We start from the raw sequence: 24,784 nt of genomic DNA on the forward strand, positions 1-24,784 counted from the left end.
AAAAAGCTGTACACATATAAGGACGATGTTGCCTGCTGAAATGCTGTGTAAAAACTAAAAACAATTTATACATGTTATATAAATAAATGTTATATGTTGAAAAAAGGTTTTCCATTTTCTAATGTCACAATCAGGGCATTAAAGAAACAAAACCCTTTCAGAAGTGCTACATTAATATATAATACTACCGGTATACAGTTTCAGCCGCTTTAAATCACAATCAATGAAATAGCCCCTAAATCTAGATGTTGCCCCTTTCCACAATAACAAAATACCACATCACATTGCTTAAAAGTTGCACAACGCATCCGATCAGATTACAGCGGAGCAGCTGGCACATGGGGAACATGGGTCTTTCGGGGACGTCGCCATCAGCAGCTCAGGGAGAAATGGTCCTCGGAAAGACCGACGATGTGCGGTCTGTCCTCGGTGTATTGTTCCATGTGGCATCGGTGGGCGGACGGACGGTCCACCCCACTGGCTGGTTATTCAGCATTTCCTCCAATCAGAGCCCGTCTGCCGCTCCGTCCCGGTCCAATCAGAGCCCGGCTGCCGCGGTGGCCCCGTCCAATCAGAGCAGCGGGGTCTGGGCTCGGATCGAGAGTTGGGTTGTTCAATCCGCGAGGAGGACAACAACCAGCCACAGAGTATACCGGATGGATGGATGTTGGTGATGGTAACGTTACCCAGCTTTATCCGTTATCAGATGTTAAATGTACTAACGAGCACAGATGAGGCCCTGCGGTAACGTCCACCCCATCAACCGGCTTTCTAAAGGTGAAAGTCACCGCGGAGTTTTCCAAACGGTCAACGGCGCTGCTCGCTAGCGAGCTAAGCCGTTAACACTTAACGTTAGTAAACGTTAGCGACCGACAACAACCGTTAGGTTAACTCCCGATTGTCCTCCGCGGACGCGTTAGCCTCGGAGCTAACGCTAGCCACTACGGCAAGCTATTAACATCAACGTTAGCTACTTGGCACAGAGCGAACCATGTGTGTTTTAAACGAAGTAAGACTGTTAGAGGAGACGGCAAAGCGCGAGGCACCGCTAACCGCCCGCGGAGCTGCCCTGGTTAGCGTTAGCGGCGTTAGCTAACTTATGGCTCGCTCAGCTGCCTCGCACCAACAAAGTTATTGGATGTTCCTGCAGAGTGGCTCTCTGACTGCTCTTTGTTCTGGCTGAACATGGTGATGGTGGTGTAGCTTAGCATTGGCGACAAGAGCCAACCATTTTAATCCGGGACGAGAGGCGTTAAAACACGGGACAGACGCAGTTTGGGGATATTGTAACGTTAGTAACGTCGCACGCGTTAATATACACGTACCAACATAGCGCGATGTTGTCGCATGCGACCCCGAGAGAGACCAGTTGCACCGAGCTGCAAGTTCGCGGTGTCTTTTCGTTAAAATGTTGAGTTTTAAAGTCTTTGGTGATTCGGCTACACAAAGGGAAAAGCACGGAGAAGGCAGATAATTACGTGAATTCACCGCATGACTAAAACGGACACCGACATTCCCCTTGAGTCCCCCCCCCCCCCTCCACCTCCTGCCACAAAGTTTGGCTGTGAATTTACAACAAAAATAGAATCTCTAAATAAAAAATAATAAAAAAGAACAATCATTTTTGTTCCAGGGAAACTGGAATATTTTCAAAAAGCGGGTATAACTAAATGCCAATACAAACATACTCTTTTCACCATAGCAACCATCTGTTTAGTTTTATGGTTGTCAATAATCTGTACTAATAATCCTATGGAATGTCAGGTTAGGTGGATTTCTACAGCCTGGGGTTACATCCAATGTCTCAACAGGATTACAATATCTACATCTATTATTATATATATACATATACATAATAATAGATGTTGCTCCACGCAGCCTGAGCTCTCAGTGAAGTCAGGAAAAAGAAAGGCCTCTCATGAGCCCCAAAGCCTCGCGTTCATCAAGTGGTTTTTACACATCGGCTTGTTGCTCTGCATATCACCACAACATCCGTCACAATGTGACGCACCATTTTGTGAAGCGGTTTAGCCGTCGTGTTAATTTCTCGAGATCTGATATTGGGGTTTTTTTAAGTTGTGAAAAGTATTGAATGTCTTTTATGAGTACTTTTATAAAACAGATTTTTTTGTGATCGTCATTTTAGAAAACCCACAGTTCGATCCGCGCTGTAAACATAAACCATTTGATCTGTCTGCCTTAGCAAATTATCTATAATTTTTCCGCTAGTGGCTATTTCCAGTGTTTGTGAATATGTGTCCTTGAAGTGGAAAGATACTTAGTTGTTTGGTGACTCGTTCTCTCAAGAAATGCTTTCAATTGTTGTTTCATTAATGTTCTTGGCTTTGGTGCATCGTCTCCATACTTAATTTTAAAAATCTGTTTGTAAAAGAGACCACCTTTGATTTTATTAACCAGCGTTCTCATGCAACTATTCCCTGTTTCTCAGAATGCTCTTGTTGATCACAGCGGTGACATGGACTTGAGTGATCGATCAAGTTCTGTGCAGATCATGTGATGTGTTGTCCCGAACCGTATCAAGCAAACGACTTTTACAGTGAGTAAACCGTATCATTTGCTGTCATTCTTTGTGCAGTATGGTGCTTATTCAACACATGAGTCCTACTGCATGTGTGTTCCTCAGTCCTCTTGATGGATTCTATGCAGATCTTAATCTTCCTTTTTTTCCTTCTGTTAATCCCACCTCCAGAATGAGGTGCTCCTTGGTTACAGGACGTGTGTCCTTTCAGTGAGGCCACATGTGTATCGGCAGAGATGGATCGTTGTAAGCACGTGGGACGCCTCCGCCTGGGCCACGACCATTCAATCCTAAATCCACAAAAATGGCACTGTGTGGCCTGCAGCACCACCGATTCCGTGTGGGCCTGCCTCAAGTGCTCCCACGTGGCCTGTGGACATTTCATGGAGGAGCACTCGCTCAAACACTTCCAGGAGTCACAGCACCCACTGGCCATGGAGGTGCGGGAGCTGGATGTGTTCTGCTTTGCCTGCGGAGACTATGTACTCAATGATAATGCGGAGGGAGACCTCAAACTCCTTAGAGGTGCCCTCTCGACAGTTCGCAGTCCGGGCAGACGCTCACTCCGCTCCTCAACTGGGGGTGAGTGCGCCTCCTGGGTTGGCGAAGGCGGGACACAGCCCGCCATGCAGTTGGCCTCGCGTCACAGGAGAAAAGCCCTTCTTGGGAAAATGCTCCGGATGTGGATCGGTAAACATCAAGACCTGCAGAATGTGCGTTTAGAGAAGCTCGAGGAAGCTAAAAGACAAAAAAAAGAGGTTAAGAGGAGACTCATGGAGGAGCTGGGCAGCGTCCCTCCCAGAAAGAGTGCTAGGCTTCTTACTCAGGCGCCACGTTCGACCATCACACTCATTCCTTGCAAATTCCGTGACCCTCCGGAACGCCTACCCCCTCCTCTCGCCCCCAAGAAGCCCTCCCTTCTCACCCTGTCCCGTAAAGCTCCTCAGAATGGCCGCGCAGCTAAACTGAGGAGGTACTACTCGACTCACACGGTGACCCGGCGGAGGCTCGCTCCAGGTGTCACCGGTCTGCGCAATTTGGGGAATACATGCTACATGAACTCAATATTGCAAGTGCTGAGTCACCTGCAGAAATTCAGGGAGTGTTTCCTCACTTTGGACCTGTGCGAGACCGAGGAGCTGCTGGCCAAGACCAACAACTCGCAGGAGACAAAGGGCGTGGCCGGAGGCGTGGTCAGCAGCGCTAACACGCCGCTGTCAGGGGGTCCTCTTGGGCGCGTGGGGGAACCAGGCAGTTGGAATTTGGCCCCGGGCAAAAAGGAAAGTACCCCACTTTCCCCACAGGCCTCGGAGTTGGTCCAGCCCAAGGAGCCTCGCTGCTCCACCCGCCAGCAAATGTCTCTGTGCCATGAGTTGCATACGCTGTTCAGGGTCATGTGGTCCGGCCGGTGGTCTTTGGTGTCTCCGTTCGCCATGCTGCACTCTGTGTGGAACCTCATCCCTGCGTTCCGCGGGTACGACCAGCAAGACGCCCAGGAGTTCTTGTGCGAGCTGCTGGACAAGGTGCAGCAGGAGCTGGACACGGAGGGGTCCAAACGGAGGATCGTGATCCCCATTACAAAGAGGAAACTATCCAAGCAAGTGCTGAAGGTTCTCAACACCATCTTTCATGGGCAGCTCCTCAGCCAGGTGAGACGTGACATATGTAGGATTTATCCGTAAACATTTAAAAACACGAATGAAAGCTCCTTCTCATGAGTGAGATGCAAATGTAGACGAAAAAACGGATGTTTTTTTTATGTTATTAATATCACTCAGAACAGGCTTTCAGGATTCTGCATCCCCGACTTGAGGCATTGTGATTACAATTAATCTGTTTCACAGCGATGTGTCTAATCATATTCTTTCTTTCTCTGTCGCTACAATTCTCATCACAAGACATTGTATTACTCCGACACTTATTAATGTAATGATTACACTTGACAAACATCACGACTAACCCATTTCTCTTCTCGCTGTGTGTTCTCTCTTTTTTATTTTTTTTATTTTTTTTTAGGTGACGTGTCTGTCCTGCAAGCACAAGTCTAACACAGTTGAGCCATTCTGGGATTTGTCTTTGGAGTTTCCGGAGCGATACCACAGCATACACAAAGGCTCAGGTGCTACAGCTTACCAGCGGAGCTGCACCCTCACCGAGATGCTGTCCAAGTTTACGGAGATGGAGGCTCTTGAAGGCAGCATCTACGCCTGCAACCACTGCAACAGTTAGTCACATTTTGAATCCAATGCAGAGCAGAGTGAGGGCAGCAGGTTTTTAAAAAGATTTCAAATGTATTATCTGTTAAGGTTTGTCCTCTGCAGCGAGAGTTGGTTGAATCTGAACAAATTCAGGATGCCTGGACACGATTTCACATGTCTGACAAACTGTCTAGTTAATATTTATGTGTGCCATTAAGTTATGGAAATAACGTTCCATCCTTTCATCGCATATAAAGATATTTGACCCCAAGTGCAGGATCTAGTGCTCGCATTCATTTAGTTTAAATGATATGCATTTTAATTAGAAAAACTGCCCTTTAAAACAAAATACATGTACAACATTTTTGTACAATAATGAATTCAGCATCGAGGCAGAGGGTCAACTGTTGACTCCAGAACTATCCAGAATATTTTCTTTTGCAGTCGAAGGCTTATATATTGTAAGAATGTGCAGCAACTCTCCACTGAAACAAAGCCTCATATCAGTGACACTCATTCGTATTGACTGTGAATTCATTCATCAGCTCATTGCGTCGTGTTTTTGCTAGGAAGAAGACGGAAATCATCCCGCAAACCCTTAGCCCTGTCGGAGGCTCGTAAGCAGCTTCTGATCTACCGTTTACCTCAGGTTCTACGGCTGCACCTCAAACGCTTCAGGTACGTTTGGTTCTGATGCTTACTGTTAAAGACCTTTTAAAAGTGCTTGACTACAAATAGCGCTCCTGCTTGTGGTGGTGCTGGCGAGGCTGACTCGTCCCTGCTGTGTGGCAGATGGTCCGGGCGGAACCATAGGGAGAAAATCGGCGTCCACGTGGCCTTCGACCAGGTTCTGAACATCAAACCGTACTGCTGCACCGGCTCAGGTCACTCCGTCCACAGAGGGGGCTACACCTACGACCTGTCCGCTGTCGTTATGCACCACGGTAAAGGCTTCGGCTCAGGGCACTACACCGCATACTGCTACAATACAGAAGGAGGTGAGCAAGGGACGGGATTCGATTCGGACCGGAGCTTTAAAGTCTTGCGGTCCCGCGGTAACATCCCCCCACCCCCTCCCCCTCTTTCTATCTTCAGGTTTCTGGGTCCACTGTAATGACTCTGAGATGAAGGTTTGCAGCGTGGAGGAAGTGTGCAACACTCAGGCCTACATCCTCTTCTACACCCAGAGGTCCGCCTAGGTGCGTCTCGCTGGGATGTCGACCTGTTTGGGCAACTTCAGACTGCATTTATGGAAACGGTTTTTTTCGGATGTCATTGAGCAATGAATCTATTTTCTAAGAAGATAGCAGGGGGGCAGGAGGACAGACACCATCATGAGTTATGATCCAGATCCAGATCCAGTTATGATGAGAAAGAAGACGATGATATTGGTACACACACTGTAATGTTGCCACTGGAAATGAAAGCAAAAATATTTCAATGGAAATGTTAAAATAGGTGGCTTTGGATTTAGTTTGTTTTGTAGAGAGAAAAAAACAAGAAAGAAATGACAAACCTTTTCATAAATGAGGCCACAGCGTTCTTGGCCTTTTGGGACCAGCATATCGGTTAATGGGCCGACGCCTGCGTGAGCGGCTCCGTCCGGCTGTCAGCCTCATGGCCATTGAGTCTGCGAACAATCAGGCGCTCCCCCTGAAACAGCATTTCCCATTTAAAGGCCACGTGGATTTTGAGTTTTAGAGCATCTCTACCACAATAATGTTCTTGATGTGCGTTTTATATGTAACCGTACATTTGATAGCCAATGCACTAAATATCAGAAGAGGTACTCGTTGTGTAGCTCGCCTTGAATTCATTTCATCTAGTGGCTGATGTCCGGACTTGACGTTGCCTCCTGTTCAACTTTTGGAGTCATATTAAAAATGTCTGTCACGGAACCTTTGAATGCTCATCAAAGCTCATTCCCGTGTGACGCTTGTGGGTCATCATGTCCTCTCCTCAATTGTACTGCTTCGGCCTTGGTGCGCTCAAGAGAACAGGAATTATTTTGTAGTCATTCTATGTTTCACGGCCATAAACACGCGTGATTGATGAGTGACGGAAAGCTGCACTTTTGAGGAGGGGCGACTGTTGTTGGTCCAATCTTTTGTGATTGTTCATCTTGAAGCTCCTGTATCTGGTTTAAATGGCAACTCCCCCTGCGGCCCAACGGTTCGGTAGTCTGAGGGAGGGAGACGAGGGAGAAAGGGCCGACTGCGATACAGAAGAATGTACCTGTTGTGAGTTGAGCACCCGAAAGCAATATATTGTACATCTCTCATCTCGACAGGAAATTAAGATAAAATCAGGAATTCTTCTGCTTTTTTTTCTACTCTGCTGTTTCTATCAAGGTCTTTTAGAATTTGCTAGGTAATCAAGAAAAACGGTGGCGTTTCATACGAGTCAAACGCAGAATACATTTGTGAACCTTTTATGTAAAAGTTGGAACAATCTAATGACGATGAATGTCTTATTTTCAGTGGTCCGGTGTGGCCATGCTACTGGCTCGGACCCCTTTGAGTTCTGTCTTTTACTGTAAGAATACGTAATGGTGATATGGGTTTTACCAGACGGTGATTATTAAAAAGAAAATTTTAGAAGAGTCTTGTGTTGTATTCATTTTAGAGAAAAAGGTTCCTTCAGGTCATGAGCATGTTGTATGTAGCTGCACTCATTGTCATCTATGTTGACAGCATTAAAAGGTTTAATTCAACTAGTCAAAGGTAATTACTGGCTCTTATCAAAGGCCTAAAAACAGAATTATATACCATTAAAAAAAATATATGCCTAATTTGAAGGTGGTACCATGATTTATAAGTGATGGAAAATGTCACTCTCTCCCAGTCAACCTTCAACATTTTAGTCTAAAAGTCTGTGGCTGTATAGAAGGTCAGCTCGACACATGGAATCATTTATTTCTTACATTGTTTAAAACAGCAATCATTATTTTTTGCAAACTGGATATAAACTTTGATACAATTTGACATGCCATTATTTTCATTTGACACTGGTCCGTACCAGTTCTACAATAGTGATTAGGAAATCGCGTTTATGCACAAAGCAGATTTTACGTGGTGGAATTATTACTGTGAATTTGTCGCGGCTTATTTTATTCACCTCACTTGATTTTGAGAAAAAGACAAGAATAATGCGTCTTAAAGCACTGCTTCCACAGGATGTAAGACAACATTCTGCACTCCTGACAGCGAAACGGCAGTTAATGAAGATTTATTAGTCATTAAGGAAATGTTAACTCATGCTGGCTAGATGCATCTTAGTGCACACAACATGCATGAGCAATAACATTCATGAAAAAAACATTTCCTCTCGAATATAATATAGCTTCAACATGAAGGCAAACATGATCAGCATTTTTAATTATTAAGTTGCTCTAGTCTTTTTAATTCATGTTTCATAAATATTTAGAAAAAGACGATCCAAAGATTCCTCAGTTTTTGGTGACAGCAATGTAATTGGTGATTGGTCATCAACACCAGCAGATATGGGCGAGATGAGATGATGTCTTCCGTCTCTTAACTGGCAAGCAGAGGGGTTTATTTTTGTCCTTTTTCACTGTAAACAGCTGTGAGAAAACTCTGCACGCACAATCATGTCCAAATCCGTCCAAAAGTGCCACGATTTTCATCTGTGCAGAGGGCCCTCGTTCTATTTCGGCCACTGGAGTCTCTCTGGGGAACTTCAGCTGGGCTGCAGCCACGGCTCCACAAAGTCCCACTGCTTCCACAGGACGAACAGCAGCAAGGTCAGCAGGACGGTGGAGGCCACCCGGCCCCGCGTCTTCATCAGCGGCGTGATGAAGTTGGCCAAGGTGGAGACGAACACCAGCAGCACGGCCATCAGCGCCAGGATGACGTTGATGAGTTTTCCCAGCAGAGCGCGCGCGTTGGCGTTCTCCACTCCCTCCAACTGGACGACCTGCTGCTGCTGCTGCTGCAGCTCCAGCTTGGTGATGCGAGTCAGGCACGACTCCACGGCCTCCTGCGTGCACACACAGTAACGTGGGGGGTCTTTGGTATTAAAGGCCCTCGAAAACTTATATGTGGAATTTGACTCCAGTTACTCTTCGGTTACAACATGTATACACAGTACATACAGCAGAGGTAAACATTTAATGACCATACAATACAAATATATATCTAAAAGCATATATATATGAAAATTTACAACAAGTGAGGTGAAATTGAGTGCAGAAAGTAGTGCAAATTTCATCTGATACATATACGTGTTGCACACACCTAATGGCACCAATCACGTTTTTTAATTACAAACTAGCGACAGTTGGTGGGTTGATGGCTGTATGTTTTACTCTTTTAATATCACAGATAATTAAAAGGGCTTAGACGTCGACAACAATGCACCTGAATGTCTCTGGCTCTCTCGTAGGACTGGTAGGCAACTTTTTCCTCCATGCTGGCGAGCTCCTGTTTAAGGTTGGTCATCTCATTCTGGTGGAGCTCCGTCAAGTCGTTCAGCTGTTCTTCAAGCCGCTCGTACCTGAACATACCGTACAAACACACACAAGACGTTGAATGACTCGCACGCACACCAAACGTGTCTCATTCTGCAGATGAAAATAATCCCTGAATAACTATCATTTTGACTCTTGTTTGACTTTTGCGAGTCCTCTCAAATGGTCTAGGAATAGACTACGGATGGTTTTGTCTTCCGAGGGAACTTCAGGTGAAGACTGTATTGAAAACACCAGAGTTCATAAGTGTCTTTCTTCTATTGTGTACCTGTATCTTTCTTCTTGCAGGCACTGTGTCATGTAGGAGTAGTCGCTCTGCAGCTGACCCTTCATGTCCTCCATGGCGTCCTCCATGTGCGCCTGACTGGCTTTGATCTCCTGCAGCCCCTCCAGGAGAGAGTCCCAGGAGCTGTGCATGTGATGGTGGTGGTGGTGGTGTCCGTCCAGCCTGGGGCTCCCCATGGTTGGTCCTAAGAGTCCTCCTCCTCCTCCCCCCCCTGCACCACCTGAATTACTGCCTGCCGCGGAGCCCGACGTGGCGCTGGAGCACTCGTCGTCGCTGCCGTACTTTGGGCTGGAGACCAGGGTGGCACTTCCACTGAGCGCACGGGGCGTCAGGGTGTCCTCGGAGTGGCCCCTGACTCCGTCCTCGAGTGAGTCCTTCAGGTGAGCGATGTTATCCGCGCTGCCGAACTTGTTCCTGATGAGACTGGCAAACTCCCTCGGCTTGGAGACCACGGCTTTGTGAGTAAGGGCCGTTACTCCACCTTTGACCCCTTCGACCACTCCACCTCCGAAACCACTTATGCCAGCACGAACATTGGCGCCGACGTCCTTTAATCCCTGCTGCATGTCCCGCAGGACATCTTTAGGCTGCCGGGCCGGTCCATTCTGTAGAGAGGGAAGAGAAATGAGGAAGCAGAGAGGATCTCAAAGGTCGGAGAGATTGGGTTAAGGGAGAGAACTGCAGGGAGAAAGATGAGGAGAGCAGACCCAGTGGAGAATTGAGGTGAGACACGGGATGATGCATTGGTTTAGGAGATGAGAATCATCAGTCTATATTTGGACACAACTGTCCTCACATGTTTGAGTTAGCCTTGAGATAATTATTCAGGGCCACAGTGAAACTAACAGCGACCGACAAAGACGCCACGTGTTCGTACCACAAGCAGCGGCACACACTCGCTCACCTACCTGCTCTATCTCCTTTAGCTTTTTGTGGTAGTGCTCTAGCTTCTTGTGCAAGTGTGCGATGGTCTGCGCAGACTTCTGGTTCTTCTTCTCAAACACCTGCTTGATCCGGGACGCCTGCTGCTTGTCCGCGTTGTGGGCCAACTTCAGGTACTCGGCGACGTTGTCGTCGCGGGCCTCCTGCTCCACGCGAATCTGCTCGGTGACCTTTAGGACCTTCTGCTGCAGATGCTCCAGGGCAGCACGCGTCCGCTGTGGCTCGCCAACCCCAAAACCCTCCGCACCCCCGCAGGCCATGACCCCAGACGACGCCGACACTGCTGCTGCTGATGCTGATGTTGATGATGATGCTCCTGCTGCTGCCGTGGCCGGCGCTGCGTCCGCACTGATGTTACTGTCGGAGCCTCCATGGCTGGTGGTGGAGGGGAGGCCTAGAGTTGCCACCTCGCTCTTGTCCAGCTGAGGGGAGGACAGAGGGCAGAGGGCAGGGGGATGTAATCAGGGGTGAGGAGAGAGTAACGCAATGCACGGTGGTGTATTGTTGACATGACTTTCCTCAGGAAGAAAGGAATTGTCGTATGTACTTAAATCTACTCACATCAAAGTAAAAAGGACAATTATTTAGAGTGACAGCCAGAGTGAAAGTGTCCCATCCTAATTGCAATTATTTGTGCTTTCTTTTAAAAAAAAAAGCCAAAGTCAATTTTAAACTTGCATATGGAATAAACATCTGATGGCACCAAAACAGCAACAAGCTGCATGTTTTTGTAATTTAATTATATCTCAATATTTTCAGAGAACTCATTTTAGGTCAAATACTGTCGACTGAGTGTTCAGTTGGTGCAACTTTAATTCATTTGTTTTAGAGTGATCCACAAAGTATTTTAGTCAAGAATAGCAGGTCAGCTTAACATGTAAACATGCAACTCCAAAAATGTTCTACATGAACAACCACGTATTCACTCAATTGGCTCAGTTTTTTAACAAATGCTGATTATCTCAACTAACAACCATACAACTCTAATCTTTCACTATATTTTCTCTTATATTCTCATTAAACGAGTGAGTGAGTAGGAAGGACACTTTTAAAAATAAATACTCTTAATCAGTCTGGCTTCTGAAATGAGATTCAGTCAATTATGCCTATAATTGATTTGGTGGAGGCATCAGAGCGGACCCTGAAAGGCCCTCATGCATTAATTAGATGATGCATAATTCGTCTGCTTCCTGCTCTGCAGAGCCTCAAAAACTGTTACTTAAAAAATGCTAAAGTTATACAGAGGGAAAAAGAACAACCCGCATGTAGCTGCACCTGAAATGATAGTGATCTATATTGTGTAAATAAATATAAATATCTGTGAGTTCTGGATCGTTCTTCTGTCTGATGGATCCATGAGGGATTTCCCTTGAATGTAGGCTGTCATCTCTATGTGTATCCTGGCAGATGGCCGGATTGTTAATGACGTCGAAACAGTGTAATCAGACCCTGCAAGCATGAGCTCAGAAAGACACATGACAACCACAACAAAAATCTCATTGCTCTGCTCTAATTCATCCGGTGCAACGGATTTATTTAATTACGCGGTATAAACCATCAACAGCGAAGCCAGGAAGGCGGTGTTACCTTTTTTTTTTATAAACAAAAGTAGGTTTCAATCACATTGTAATGGAGAAAGAGAGAGAGAGAGAGAGAGAATAAAAACAACAGAAGAGTGCAGCCCCGGGTGGGAAATCATTTTCTGATCTCGTAGAAGTGATGTGTGTATGCAGCAGCGATACGCAATGGCTGATAGGAGGAGGGAGGTGCAGTGTCCAGTGTTACATTATGGGTGAAAACAAACAACACGGAGCAGATGGTCAAGACTAACGGGGATGAATCCGGTGATGGATAAAAAAAATGTTAAAAAGCCCTGGAGGTCGGAGGAGAAGGCTTGTGATGATGATGATGGATGTCTATGGCATTAACAAACAAAAAAAAGAAAAAAAAAAAAGGAGGACAGGTCACACGCCCATCTCTTCTGCACTCGGCAGGAGGACACACTGTGACATGAGACGGCCGATGGACGCCACAAAGCGTGGATGCAGACGCATGAGGATGAGACACAAGCAGCACAGCAATAAATTAAATTAGAAACGTTACCATACTGCTTTAATCCAATTTTTGCAGTGCCATTGCAAGTCTGTGTTCGAGGCCCATCCTCCTCCTCCCGCCTCCTCCTCCTCCTCCGCCCCCAGAGCTCACCGAGGAGGAGCTCCCTTCCTCAAATATCTTTGCCCCAGCCTTTATATGGCTGACTATCACCTCACTGGTTCCTAACGCTCCATTGTTAAAGCCATCGATATCTGCAGCCTCCCTCTCTTCTACTCCCCCCCCCCACCCCTCCTTCCTCTCCCTCTAATGCACTGATCTATTCCTCCCTCTCTCTCCTTTGTGTCGCTCTGTCTCTCTCTCTCTCTCCCAGTCTAAATGCAAATGCTGTCCTGGCCTTTAATGGACGTGGGAGCTAAGGGGCAGATGATGGAGGGGGAAGTGGGCGGGGGGATGGGAGCACTTTGGCGCAGGCGCGCAGGTGCCTCCGTGGCCAGAGGAGATAAGGGGGGGAGGGAGCACGGCAGGGGCTCGCTCCCTTCATCCCCCCCCCTAAACCCCTCAATGCACACACAAGTGACGCGTGTGCGTGCTGATGTGCAGCTGCAGGGATGTGGTGCCAAAGCACACAGTGTCTGGCAGAGCTGTGACTCACTCTCTTAATTTACCTTCTTCACCGAGGAGGAGGGGAGCGTATCGCTGCAACAATAGAAGCCTGTTTGAGCCGCTTGAAGTCGCCCTCATCCGACAACCGATCCGTTTCTGCGCCGGCGTGTGCGTAGAGGGATGCCATCTTCACAAGGAAGGGCGACAACATCTTAGAAGGAACCTGAAATGTATTTCAGAGTAAAAAAAAAAAAAGGTAGCTTTCATCTACTGAGGAGTTGTATAAAAGTGCAGGTGTCTATTTGAAGGTAATGAACACAAGTATCATCAGATAAATGTACTTTGCATAAAAAAAGCACTGTATTGCTTTGTTTATTATTGGTGTATGTGAAGCTAATTTTAACAGTACAGAAAAATATCTGCAGTTGGCAAATAAATGAAAATTAAAAAGTGATGGTAAAGTCACACCCGTGAACCAATTAACCTGAAGTATTTAAGTGAATATACTTAATACATTCCTTCACTGCTCAAGGGTATTTTAAAACATGAAAAATATCACGAAACTATAAATACGGTAATGCAATGTTCTATATAATAGGTGTAATGTATTCTTTGTTGTTTACCATCCACCAGCTGGCTGAAATTGTACACGAGAGCACTATAACGCAGATACTAAACCTTAAAACAAAGAATCAATACCTCTGGCCTGACACTCGGGGAATCAGCTAGTCAAACATTTATCGACATCGTCAGCAGCATCTGAACACTTTCACCAATGTTGCTGGTACATAGAAACACGATATAAATGAATGGAAGGATAAATCTAAGCAAAGACTACAAATAAAGAAAAGCATTCACAAGTGTCATTTGTACATTTATTTTTTTTATTTTTGGAGTGTCATAATAATGAAACAAAATTAACATGAGTCATTATATCTCACAATAAATAAGGATATATATTTTCATTTGTAATTTAACATAAATATGTAGGACCTGTGAACAAGCATTCGCTAACCGAAAGTGCTTCCATTGTTTCGGGTAATACTGGTAATTGCTAGGCTACTATTAGCTCTACAGAGACCTTGTTCGACACCCATTCAGATTAACTATAGCAGCGGGAACAACCAACAGAAACAAACGTTTTTAGAGAAGCAGATAATACACACTGTCTATTATGATTGCACTATGCGTCCTATTAATAAAAATAATAAAGCATTTAAGCTTAGTAAATTATGAATTTGCTTCTGGAAACCCCCCTCTTTCCGATTGTCCTTTAAGAAGCGTCAACTACCCAAACAAATGAAGCCCCCTGCAGGTCTGCCCTGTAGGTCAATCCCCGAGGCAACGCCTGCAGACCACCTGCCACTGGGGGAAAAATCACGTCGGGACTGCAGAAGCGAAGGAGGAAAACTCGGTGGTGCCAATAGCGATGCTTACTAACAGACACATTTAATTTAAAAGCAACCCTGGCTGACTCCGATCAGTGCAGGTCACCCGAGTGAGGGGATGACTAAGAATGTGTGTGTGTGAATGTGACAGATGAGAGCTGTCGACTACTACGAACCCCCCCGGACCTTGATCCTGGGTGCTGTCAGCTATCCGATGTGCAAAACTTGATTTCTTTTTTTCTGATCACGCTATATAGTTCTGTATTAAACTCCTTTGATACATTTATGATACACATATTTGTATATAAATAAACTCAAATATATGTGTACCAAACACGTGCAACTGCACGTACAGGATATCCAAACTCCTCAAACATTCTTCTATGAGTACAAGATAGTAGAAAAAACTGTGTATTTAAATATATTAAGTATAACACATAGAAACTCTCGCCATCATGATTCACACAAAAAAAAAATATCTTAAAAAATAAATAACTAGTGGATTTGAACAGAAGAGCTTCATGCAGTCGCTGCCATTTTCAATCTTGAGATTTGTCACAGCTGCTCAGTAATGATTATGAAATCTGAAAACTGTATACAGCAATGTGTTCATCCATCACTCAGGTAAACAGTCTCTACGAAGTAGCAGTGTTGCGAACGAACACTTTCGCATCACCGCGATCCAAACCAGAATAAATCCATTGATAGAGAGATTACAGTTAATCTCCACTACTCAAATGTCCCCCTCTTCCCACTGGGAAGCACTAACCCACCGAATTAAATACAGAACACTAATTAACCGTATAGCTACATGATACAACAATTGCAGAGGTCCCTTGTTTGTTTTTCTTGAAGATTGCCTGCTGGTGATTGGCTGCACAAAGAAAGTTCTTCCTGACAGCGGGGCTGTGGGCGAAAATCACTCGCCGGACTTGCGTGGCAACCCAACCACTCGTCTCTTAGCGTGATAGAAATCTGTTGAGATGAAACACCAGTAGGATTAAGCTCATGCAAATCCACACGCATTCAGACTGAGGGTGTGTGAACTTGGGCTGACAAAATTGCTCAAAAATTACGTTTGAATATTTGCTTTAAAAAACACTATTATTTAAGTTTAAACATATGTAAAAATATATGTGAACACGTACCTGTTATGTTTGTCTGTTTCCTCTTCAGCCCTGTGTTATCTCTTCTCCTTGGCGTTTCCTCCAGGTTCTGCTGGCTGGGTGAGCATCCCTCTGGTGAGCATGGGGCGTTCTCCTTCTTGTCCTGTGGCTTAACCGCCGCCCCCTGACCTCCAGCCCCCTGACCTGCCACCCCCTGACCTCCATGCATACAAGATCTGTAGAGCAGCGGCACGTTGGTGGCCGGGACGCCCTCCCACTGGAAATCGCTGTTCTCCAGAGGCTTATCTGAGAGGAAGTCGAAGCCCCAGCGATGGCAAGCGGCCTCCAGGTCGCTCCGTAGGGCAGCTCGGTGCTCCACCTGCAGCTGCTCTCTGTCGAGGGGGCCGAACAGGTTTCGTCGGGCGGTGCCGTTTCTCCGGGTGCTCATGGTTACCTCGTCACCAGCCATCGTTCTACACTGCAGGTAACAGAGGTCAAGACCGGTGGGTTCGTTGGAAAGTCATGATGTAACTCTTCTCTTAGGTCATCAAAAAGTTCGCCAAAAACATTTGAACATTGAATCAACCAATGGCTGCTACTCTATTTTTCCAGACAATATATCAGATCATATTTCACGGTAAATTAAAAAATTCCGCCATATAACAAAAAATAAACATTTTAATCCATGCTAAAAAAAACCATTCTGAATCAACTAAACATAAAGCTGAAGGTATTCTGTTTATGTTGTATTTAACCAACTCAGTTTTAAAAGTATAAATTCTCTTACCATTTCTGTAACCAGTTAAAGTCTCCTCAAAGTGAACTACTCATCTGATCAACTACTACTGCATCTCAGACTGGCGATACTGGGCAGCTCTTATAAGAGCCGAGCAGCCAGTGACTCATGGAGCCCTCCAGTGTGAACCACTGGTACATGTCTGGACATAATCTCAGACAGACATGTCACGGCAAGTCCTCAGCCGGGGCCGTGATCGCTGCAGGCCGCAGAGGGGCCGCTGGGTGACGCTGTCACCACGGCGACGTTCAAAAGCCACATCAAAGAAGAAGGTTGGATTAATTCATCCTATTGTTTTATTTTTAAATCGGTGCATTTCGGGTCTAGATTATCATATTGGACTCACAAAAAGGAGTAAATGTCTTAAAGTACAGGGGCTGAGTGGTAAAGGCACTTTCTTTCAGCTGTGTCTCAGGAGAGTATTAGATCATTGTCATCCGGAAGTGCTGGGGAGGATTCTCATCCCACCCTAATTACCCAGTTGACACACTTCCCGATTCATTTGGTATCATTTACCAACAATTAACCAAAGAAAGCTGTGGCGCAGATTTCAATTCATATTTAGAAACAAGAATATGTTAACAATGGGAAAAAACGTCTGCTTTAAATGTGAGATCACGTGAGGGAAAGAAATGCATATTGTGTCTGTTGTAACATTACTTGCAGTCTTAAAATGACAAATAGTAAATAGTGTACTTGACCCATCACTACGTTGTTGTCCTTATTGTATTAAAACACGACAGAGAAAATACGTCAAGCTGTCTCCATAAAGTTAAATAGTTACATTAAAAATAAGCCAATAAGCCTGAGACACCATTGCTTCCCCTCCACCGCCTCAGGGTCTCACAACGTCACAGTGAGATCCGGGCGAGGCGGAGTGATTCAAGTCTGTGGCGGGAGAACGACGCCCACCGACAGGGGCTTGACGAAGGACAGCCAGCAGCAAAAATAGATCCTGACCGGCTTACTACGCCGCTTAACGTGAGAATGCCACAACCCCACACACGTAAAGGTAACTGACAAGAAGCCATTGGAGTTTTAAGTGATAAACGGAGACCTTTAAAACCGATAAATCCACGCAACGTCGACAAAACCTAAAGAAAAAAAATGCGGGCATAAAAGTGGTTTATTACGTTAATTACAACTAACACAAAACCACCAAAGCGCTGCCATTAGTCCACTTACATTGAGTGAGTTGAAAGTAGTCCAGCTCAAATCCGCCTGATTCAAACCTGTCGGGTGAGGCTGGTCCGGTGCGGCTGACGTCATTCCACCACTCTTATAAGACTTAAAGCCAGTAGTGGTAAATAGTGCCCTCTAATGAACTCCGCGGGGCTGAGGTTATCTACTCGCGTAGAGAGGTGGAGTCTGACTACACTAATATCCGAAGCCTCGCCCGGTAAACACTCGAGTACACGTGAGAGGAAATCCATCCCGGGACAACGCAGAAAGAACCAAAGAGCACGCGCAGCCCCTCCTCCGGTGACTCAGTGCGCATGACAGCGTGCGGTAACCCGGATGGGGTTGTGCCTCCTCCCATTTCAGCTCAGGCACGTAATCAGCAGAAGTCACAATTTTTAATCTAGTTTATAAACCACAAGTAAAACACAAACCACGGTGGAAAGTGTTTTTGTCACTATTTGCCAGATTGGCAGTTTCCCCTTTTCTATATTTTAAAATGAACTAGGCCGAATTTCTGGCTTCAGACTCATACTTTACAAAGTAGCGTTGTCTATACTTTACCGCCTATTACGAATGTTCTGATATTTAAAAAAAAGATATACAACTATTCCTTTTAGGTATTAAGTCTACTAAATATTGTATTAAATCAATAACTTGCGTCTCAAATTAACTTAGTGGGACAAATCTAAAATTAGCTCCAATTAGTGGTGTCTTTTCAGACCAGTCACACTATGTGTTAAACAGGTTTCCAGGGTGTGGAAATAACATTGGTTTCTGGGTGGATTTCTGAGAGTTCCTCCACTCAAGACCCGTATCCATGGATACAGTGAGTCATCGCTCCAATTACATCATCATGGCACAAGTAAACGGAAAAGCGCGACCAAAAGACTACTGAATCATGCGTGTTAAATATGTGGCTGCAAATGGTAGTTTAAGAGATTTACAATGAACATCTGAGATTTCAGAATAAACTCAAACCTGCTTCTAGACTCTGAATCCTGTTGGGGATGGATGAGTCGAATTAAATACGAACATGGAGTCAAAAATTAGATAAAGTCAGAAATTCAAGTGTGACTTAGTTAGAATCTTAAGATGTAAAAAAACAAAACAATACCTCATATTACATTACGTACAACTACTGATAAAGTTAGAGCTGTAAACCTATAGGGGGAAACAATTAACTCCTAGTACAGAGATTCTGTAAACTGCCCTCTTGTGAAAAAGAAAATACAAATTAATGTAAAGAAAATAATGTAGAGTAAAATAAAGAAAAGTTAACACAGGCCTTTTGTAATCAACTGGTTTCTTTAATTCAGAGACCATTTCGCATTGTATCAAACAAAAGAAACATGATAAACGTCAACAACCAAAAACATATTTTTTCTAAGTCTATGCCAGTTTTGAATCTTGGATATTTTTCTTATTTGAAACAACCAACCTTTAATAGATGGAAACCTTCATTGTGAAGTAAAAAATGTTGCACATTGAAAATAGGTTGGCTTTACAAACAATCGAAAAAGATGTTTTCTTCAAATCATCCCAATTTGTACTGAATAAAAAAGAAAAAGAAAGCTGGCATTGAAAAAGAGGAACTACTCACACTATGTCAAACTTCAGAGTACATTCATTGACAAAAAGCAAAACACTTAAGAGATTAACTTAACTGGAATGCTGGGTGGCACAACTGTTGCAGGACAGACAAGATGGACTTAGGCATCACACCTGTGCTCACCCACTCAATGTGAAAAATATAACACGTTTAGGGGAAGGGACACTAAAACGCTTGATTGTTAAAAAAAAAAAAAAAAAATCCACTAAACAGTGACACAGCCATGTGTAATTCCATCGTCTGAAACGGCCATGGCTGTACAACCGTCCATCTTCGGCTCCCTTTACACCCGGCGGGTGTTCTATTTTCTGTCGTTGGACCTGGAGCGGCTGCAGAGTGAAAAAACCCAGAGAAAAATATTTAACACCACACTCAAACAAGACGTATGCTGCTTAGTCATGCATGGACGTCTTCCGGCCAGCTGTCCTCTGTACAAAAAAGTACTCTGCAAATACTTTTCCTTAGGCGAGTCTTACTACTGCACCTCACATCAAACCGTTGAATATCTGTTAGGATACAAAACTACATTTATCATCAGATAGCTCAAAAGACATCATCACCTCCTTGATCGCGAGAAGGACCTTGAAGGTTTGTGGTTCCTGTCCCGGGAGAGGGACCTCTCCCTCCTCCTGTCCCTGGAGAAAGACCTAAAAAGACACCACCACATTAAAAGGAGACATTCCACATGTTCTTCTACATACTATATGGATTTCTAATCTGTTTTCCATCTGGCAAAATACCTGAATGTATATCAAAATCTCGCAGAAAGAGTGTCACCAGTATCTGGCTTCATCGGATATGTAGACCAACTTAATAATTAAATATATAGTGCAATGGAGGTCTATGTAGTTAATTTGGTGGTTATCACCAATAACTTGCCGCTTCCGGTTTCTTGGGACAACGGCCGGTGGTTACAGATAGAGACTAAATGTGCATTAGTTTTAGAACCTAAATCACTCCAAAATGTCGAAGGATAATGTAATAATTATATACAATCAAAGATACAGCGGTGATTACCAGACATCTTGAAAGCTACATACCTGCTTCGACTGCGGCTAAAGCTCCTCCTGCGTGGGGATCTGCACAAGGAAAATACAAAATGTTAAGAACATACGCAGACGCATTATGCCCCGTAGAGCTCCATACTACCCAAATACGGTTCTTACATGGGCTTCCTTGAACAAAGCCCTTTGCCTAGCTCAATTACTCAAATGGGAAATAAAACACGTGTTTTTCAGAAACACAATAATCTCAATAGGAAAACTCACTGACAACTGACCGTGTGCAAAAAAAGGTCAAAAATGATCCTCACCTATCCCAGTGCATTGAGCATCTATCCAGAAAGTCAGTGTATGTTATGTTGAATATATTAACTTGGAATGGTAGGGTAGGATGTGTTCTACGTCCTATGAGTGGACCTGTTTTTTTTACATGGTGTCTGAGCTGATGAGAAAACCATGAGAGCTCACAAGCAACATTTGCAACAAAGGTGCTGTAAAGGATTTCAACGCTGCACTGTGGACTGAAAGCAACTAAAACCAACCACAGCACCCGTTATGTTCTTTGGATGGTTCAGGAGAGTTTTGATATGTCTTGATAATTCTACTCAAGCCCCAACAAATACCATACAGATGTTCGTCTATAGTGGACATCTCTGGAAATCTCTAGTTCGGTACAAATAATAATTTAAAAAAAAACTAAAAAAAAAAACGAACAACCTTCTCAGACCAGCTGTCTCTTCACTTTCAAAACTGTAATCATCAGTGTACTGAATGAAGCAGGAAAACTTACTAGTATTTTTGGTTTTCAACAAGCTAGATATGACGAAAGGGAGGCAGACTGCCGGCCGGGTAGGTAGGTAGGTAGAATTGGCTGAATAGGACTGGCCAGATGCTGCAAGGTGTTTAGGTGGCAGGCAGATGGGGGCTGGCTGTGGCTTTTGTCCTGCTTTAATTGGTTAGCCGAAGGCTGCTGTTGGTAGGTTGTAGACATTTGGGAACGAAATACGCTGATTGGTCGGGAATGTGAGGTGGGCCGCTGCAGTTTGGATTAAGGTTGAAGGAGGAGGAGGTTGAGAACGGCATGCTGAGGAACCAATGGGTTGGTGCAACTTGACGACTGGCCATGCCTGGGTCATGTGACAGCACCAGCCAAGCTGATTGGTGCACGATGGTCAGCAGTCACATGATGCTGAAAGAGGACTAGTTGATTGACTCAGAGGATGGTGAGAGGAGGCATGGTGACGGCTCTGCAACGGGTTTCATTCTTATTAATATAGATGAAAAATAAAAGCATCCTCAAACAAAAGGAATAAAATGCATCACATTTGGCACTTTTATCCCCCCAACAGATAATACTTTTTTTAAACCACTACTATGTAATCATATTTCACACCTATTTTGTAATTTTCAAGCAGTTGGATTACACTAACGTTTTGAGGGTGCACAAAAGTATGTACACTTAAAAAGATGCATTGGGACTGAAAGCAGAGGTTTTACAGGCCAAATTTTAAGATGCATATACAATACAAATACTACACGCTCTAGTAATGTCCCATTCCCATGTTATATTTCATTAATTGGTAATGATAAATTATAAAGTCTGTTTGACCCGCATACATAAATATTATAAATGAAGATGAAAATACTATAAATATCAGCATAAATGATTAAAAACTAGAATCTACCACACTGGAAAAACAGATGCTATTAACATAACATATACTTTGGGTAAGGGAGCAAAAACAGTAAGTCACAAGCAGAAATTAACAACACGAAATATATGTTGTCCCTGCTGGCCACTGTCAAATAATAACATGGGTCACCTTCGCCTGGCTTGTGGGCTACGACGTCTGTTGTCATCGCGGTCTCGAGGGCGCCTGCTCCATGGAGGAGGAGCGCCACGGGTGCGACTGCGCTTCTCACCATTGGACAGCTCTACTCGCACCCGGCAACCACACAGTGTCCTATTAACACAACCAGTTATAATTAACCACCAGAGCTGTATCCGGACAAATTACCAATGTATTTTCAAAATTATTCAGATGTCTGCCTACCTTCCATCGAGCTCTCGCACGGCATCAGTTGCATCTCTGGGATCTTCAAATTCTACAAAGGCGAAGCCTGGAGGGTTCCTGGCGACCCAAACGCTGCGCAGGGGGCCGTAGTAGCCAAATGACCTCTCCAACTCAGTTTTGTTTCCATTATTCCCCAAATTTCCAACGTAGACCTTGCAGTCAAGAGGACAGTCACGATGCATGTCCGGATCTGAAAAATGACAGAGGAAAATAGATTAATGATGCTGAATTGATTCTACTTGCAAACAGAGGGATTCTTAAATGTAAGATCAGATCACAATCCGGTGAGAAATATAGCTGCCGTTAGGCTACAACAGCATTTCATTCAACACATCGAGTTACATCAAACCACTGTTCCCTCACGAGAGGAGCCTGAGCCAGTCGAATAAACAACGTGCCATGTGAAAACGAGCGATTGTACTTCCGTTTCCGTAACACAATACATGTGTATTGTTCATCCGGATGGAAGTAACGTTACATACGGTTATATATGTTTAGCTTTTTTTTTTAACTAAACGACAAATCTCCCAGAATAAAGTCCACCATCGAGGAGTAATATGTGCAACGTTTTTTGTTAACGGTTGACTTAAACGTGAAAAGAACACATCGGGTCCATTTCTACAACAATTAATTTCAAATACTAAGCAATGTAGATACTCTTTGCCTCGAGTCATTTATGCTAACCTCATCTTAACAATACATGGCGTTAACTGAAACTAGTTCAGCTAATTAGCCCTAAACCTCCAGACGGAGTTAACCCGAGCGGCTCAGCCGCACGCGCTAATCTAAAATTCTAATGCAATAAATGTTTCACATTCGACATTAACGTTGAATGTTCGACATTTTGAAGCTAATGCTAGCTAATGGCTTTATAGCGGTAGCTAAAATGGCTGTCGGCTTTGCGGCGGCCTACTCGTGAAGGAGCCGCGTTCGGCTAACGGCCACCGCGATTCAAACAACATACGAGCAAATCGGTGCAACGATAGAATTAGAAAGAGGTTTTTAGGACGCCACGCGATTAATGATTCAGTTCAAACTTTACCGTTTTCGGGGCTATTCGCGGATCCGAGTTTCCGCGAGTCTCTGGTTGGTTTGCTACGCTCGGTCATCGAAGGAAAATGGCGTGACGGCTCTTACGTTAGTGAGGGACTGGTGAGGACGCTTGTATACATGCAGCTCTCGGGACGGAGGGCGGGGAAACGTTAGAGACGAAACAGGACCTGGGTCCGTGTTGGGGAACCGGGCTGCCTGTACGGTTTGCAAGGGCAAATACGTGATAATGGTACAACAAGATCGGAGAAAAAATATTATATAAATATTATAACGGGCTGTCGTGTTCTTCACTGCGGTCTATTCAGCAGCCGCTCGCATTTCCGTGGACAATTCAGCAGACACTTGAATTGGATGGCACCTTTTATACGGACATTCACGGTAAACGCAGGCAAAAGGCCCAGATCGGGAGCGAGCACAGAAAACAAAATACGGCCTGCAGTGACTATTGCCTTTGGTACGGCTCGAACCGTGTGTGTGTGTTTGTGACGAGATACAGAGACACACACACCTCCGTCATGACCAGTGCAGGTAGTTAAGTGTGGCAGCAAGCCAGGTATGACTTTTCAAATGAAACTAACTTAAAATTAAGGTGGTAAATTTCAATTATCTTAACATTTGAATGTCCCTGTTTGTAACAACAATAAAGCCACTACGGACGTTTTACGTAAACACAATAAACAAAGACATTAAACGAGGTGATTTTATCACACACAAAAAGTTGGACACATGTTATATTAAGAATTCAAACGTCTTAATAATTGACAGTAGTTCCTCTGGTCCACAGACCGCCAAACAACAGATAAAAACTATTATTAAACACAAATTATGAACTGTTACATAAAATACATAAATATTACATACATAAATATTATTGATTCCTAAATAATTGACAATCAAACTTTTCACTATGTATATATATATATACAGGGCCAGATTAACACTTTGCTGTACCCTGGGCAAAAATATTAAAGGGTCCCATGATCACGACAGAATAATTTACAGTAATATGAAGTTAATATACTCAATACTTCAAAACCTAACTGTCATCAAGTACATTTGATGTACAGATGTGCAAATGCTCATAGAACAACAAATGCACATCAAGACCGCTCACTCACATTTTATGAAAACAAAACTCATCAGCATCAGTATAATCTGGCAAAATTGACCCACTATATAGAGAGGGAAGGAAGTTTAATCCATTTTCACAAAAAATAAATAAGCAACCATTTTCAAAGCATCCATATTTATTTAACAACACATATTCCCAACACAAATGTATTGAACTGATAGAGCCATCACACAGGAAGTCCACAGACAAGACAAGGACAATCAAGTTATAGTGCAATATAAACATTTTGAAATCTGCCTGTTTTTTGTCAACAACAATAAACAGTTTATAGAAATGCTACATAATGTGGCAATATACACAATTTTAATCCTAAATAATGGGAAAGTGCAT

The 24,784-nt window shown here is 44.1% G+C and overlaps 4 protein-coding genes across 8 annotated transcripts; 1 reads left to right on the top strand and 3 right to left on the bottom strand.

Moving 5' to 3' along the window:
- Positions 1 to 314: 314 nt before the first annotated feature.
- On the top strand, positions 315 to 7,339 carry usp49 (ubiquitin specific peptidase 49). Of its 2 annotated transcripts, none has more exons than XM_040203517.2 (7): positions 315 to 676; positions 2,450 to 2,557; positions 2,711 to 4,188; positions 4,556 to 4,763; positions 5,307 to 5,415; positions 5,530 to 5,735; positions 5,833 to 7,339. In XM_040203517.2, the coding sequence occupies exons 3-7, from the start codon at positions 2,776 to 2,778 to the stop codon at positions 5,934 to 5,936; spliced, it is 2,040 nt and encodes a 679-aa protein (XP_040059451.2). In that variant the 5' UTR covers positions 315 to 676; positions 2,450 to 2,557; positions 2,711 to 2,775; the 3' UTR covers positions 5,937 to 7,339. The 2 variants fall into 2 exon arrangements, with proteins under 2 accessions (XP_040059451.2, XP_040059452.2); XM_040203518.2 differs by having other exon boundaries at positions 540 to 777.
- Positions 7,340 to 7,635: 296 nt separating this feature from the next.
- On the bottom strand, positions 7,636 to 12,957 carry tmcc2 (transmembrane and coiled-coil domain family 2). Of its 2 annotated transcripts, none has more exons than XM_040203520.2 (5): positions 12,558 to 12,957; positions 10,421 to 10,876; positions 9,495 to 10,117; positions 9,117 to 9,252; positions 7,636 to 8,736 (listed from the first exon to the last, which is right to left on the bottom strand). In XM_040203520.2, exons 1-5 carry the CDS (start codon positions 12,558 to 12,560, stop codon positions 8,437 to 8,439), a joined length of 1,518 nt encoding a protein of 505 aa, XP_040059454.2. In that variant the 5' UTR covers positions 12,561 to 12,957; the 3' UTR covers positions 7,636 to 8,436. The 2 variants fall into 2 exon arrangements, with proteins under 2 accessions (XP_040059454.2, XP_077948172.1); XM_078092046.1 differs by having other exon boundaries at positions 12,563 to 12,753.
- A 1,018-nt stretch (positions 12,958 to 13,975) lies between these two features.
- Positions 13,976 to 17,896, bottom strand: cdkn1a (cyclin dependent kinase inhibitor 1A). Of its 3 annotated transcripts, XM_040203341.2 has the most exons (4): positions 17,588 to 17,814; positions 15,826 to 16,084; positions 15,649 to 15,795; positions 13,976 to 15,475 (listed from the first exon to the last, which is right to left on the bottom strand). In XM_040203341.2, exons 1-4 carry the CDS (start codon positions 17,669 to 17,671, stop codon positions 15,420 to 15,422), a joined length of 546 nt encoding a protein of 181 aa, XP_040059275.1. In that variant the 5' UTR covers positions 17,672 to 17,814; the 3' UTR covers positions 13,976 to 15,419. The 3 variants fall into 3 exon arrangements, with proteins under 3 accessions (XP_040059275.1, XP_040059274.1, XP_040059276.1); XM_040203340.2 differs by having other exon boundaries at positions 15,649 to 16,084; positions 17,588 to 17,896; XM_040203342.2 differs by having other exon boundaries at positions 15,649 to 16,084; positions 16,394 to 17,850.
- A 974-nt stretch (positions 17,897 to 18,870) lies between these two features.
- srsf3b (serine and arginine rich splicing factor 3b) lies at positions 18,871 to 23,802 on the bottom strand. The gene is made up of 6 exons (XM_040203343.2): positions 23,312 to 23,802; positions 22,249 to 22,459; positions 22,018 to 22,158; positions 20,234 to 20,272; positions 19,754 to 19,840; positions 18,871 to 19,522 (listed from the first exon to the last, which is right to left on the bottom strand). Exons 1-6 carry the CDS (start codon positions 23,376 to 23,378, stop codon positions 19,495 to 19,497), a joined length of 573 nt encoding a protein of 190 aa, XP_040059277.1. The 5' UTR covers positions 23,379 to 23,802; the 3' UTR covers positions 18,871 to 19,494.
- Between the last annotated feature and the right edge of the window lie 982 nt (positions 23,803 to 24,784).

Source organism: Gasterosteus aculeatus, chromosome 17, assembly GCF_964276395.1.
Source record: "Gasterosteus aculeatus chromosome 17, fGasAcu3.hap1.1, whole genome shotgun sequence".
NCBI lineage: Eukaryota > Metazoa > Chordata > Actinopteri > Perciformes > Gasterosteidae > Gasterosteus > Gasterosteus aculeatus.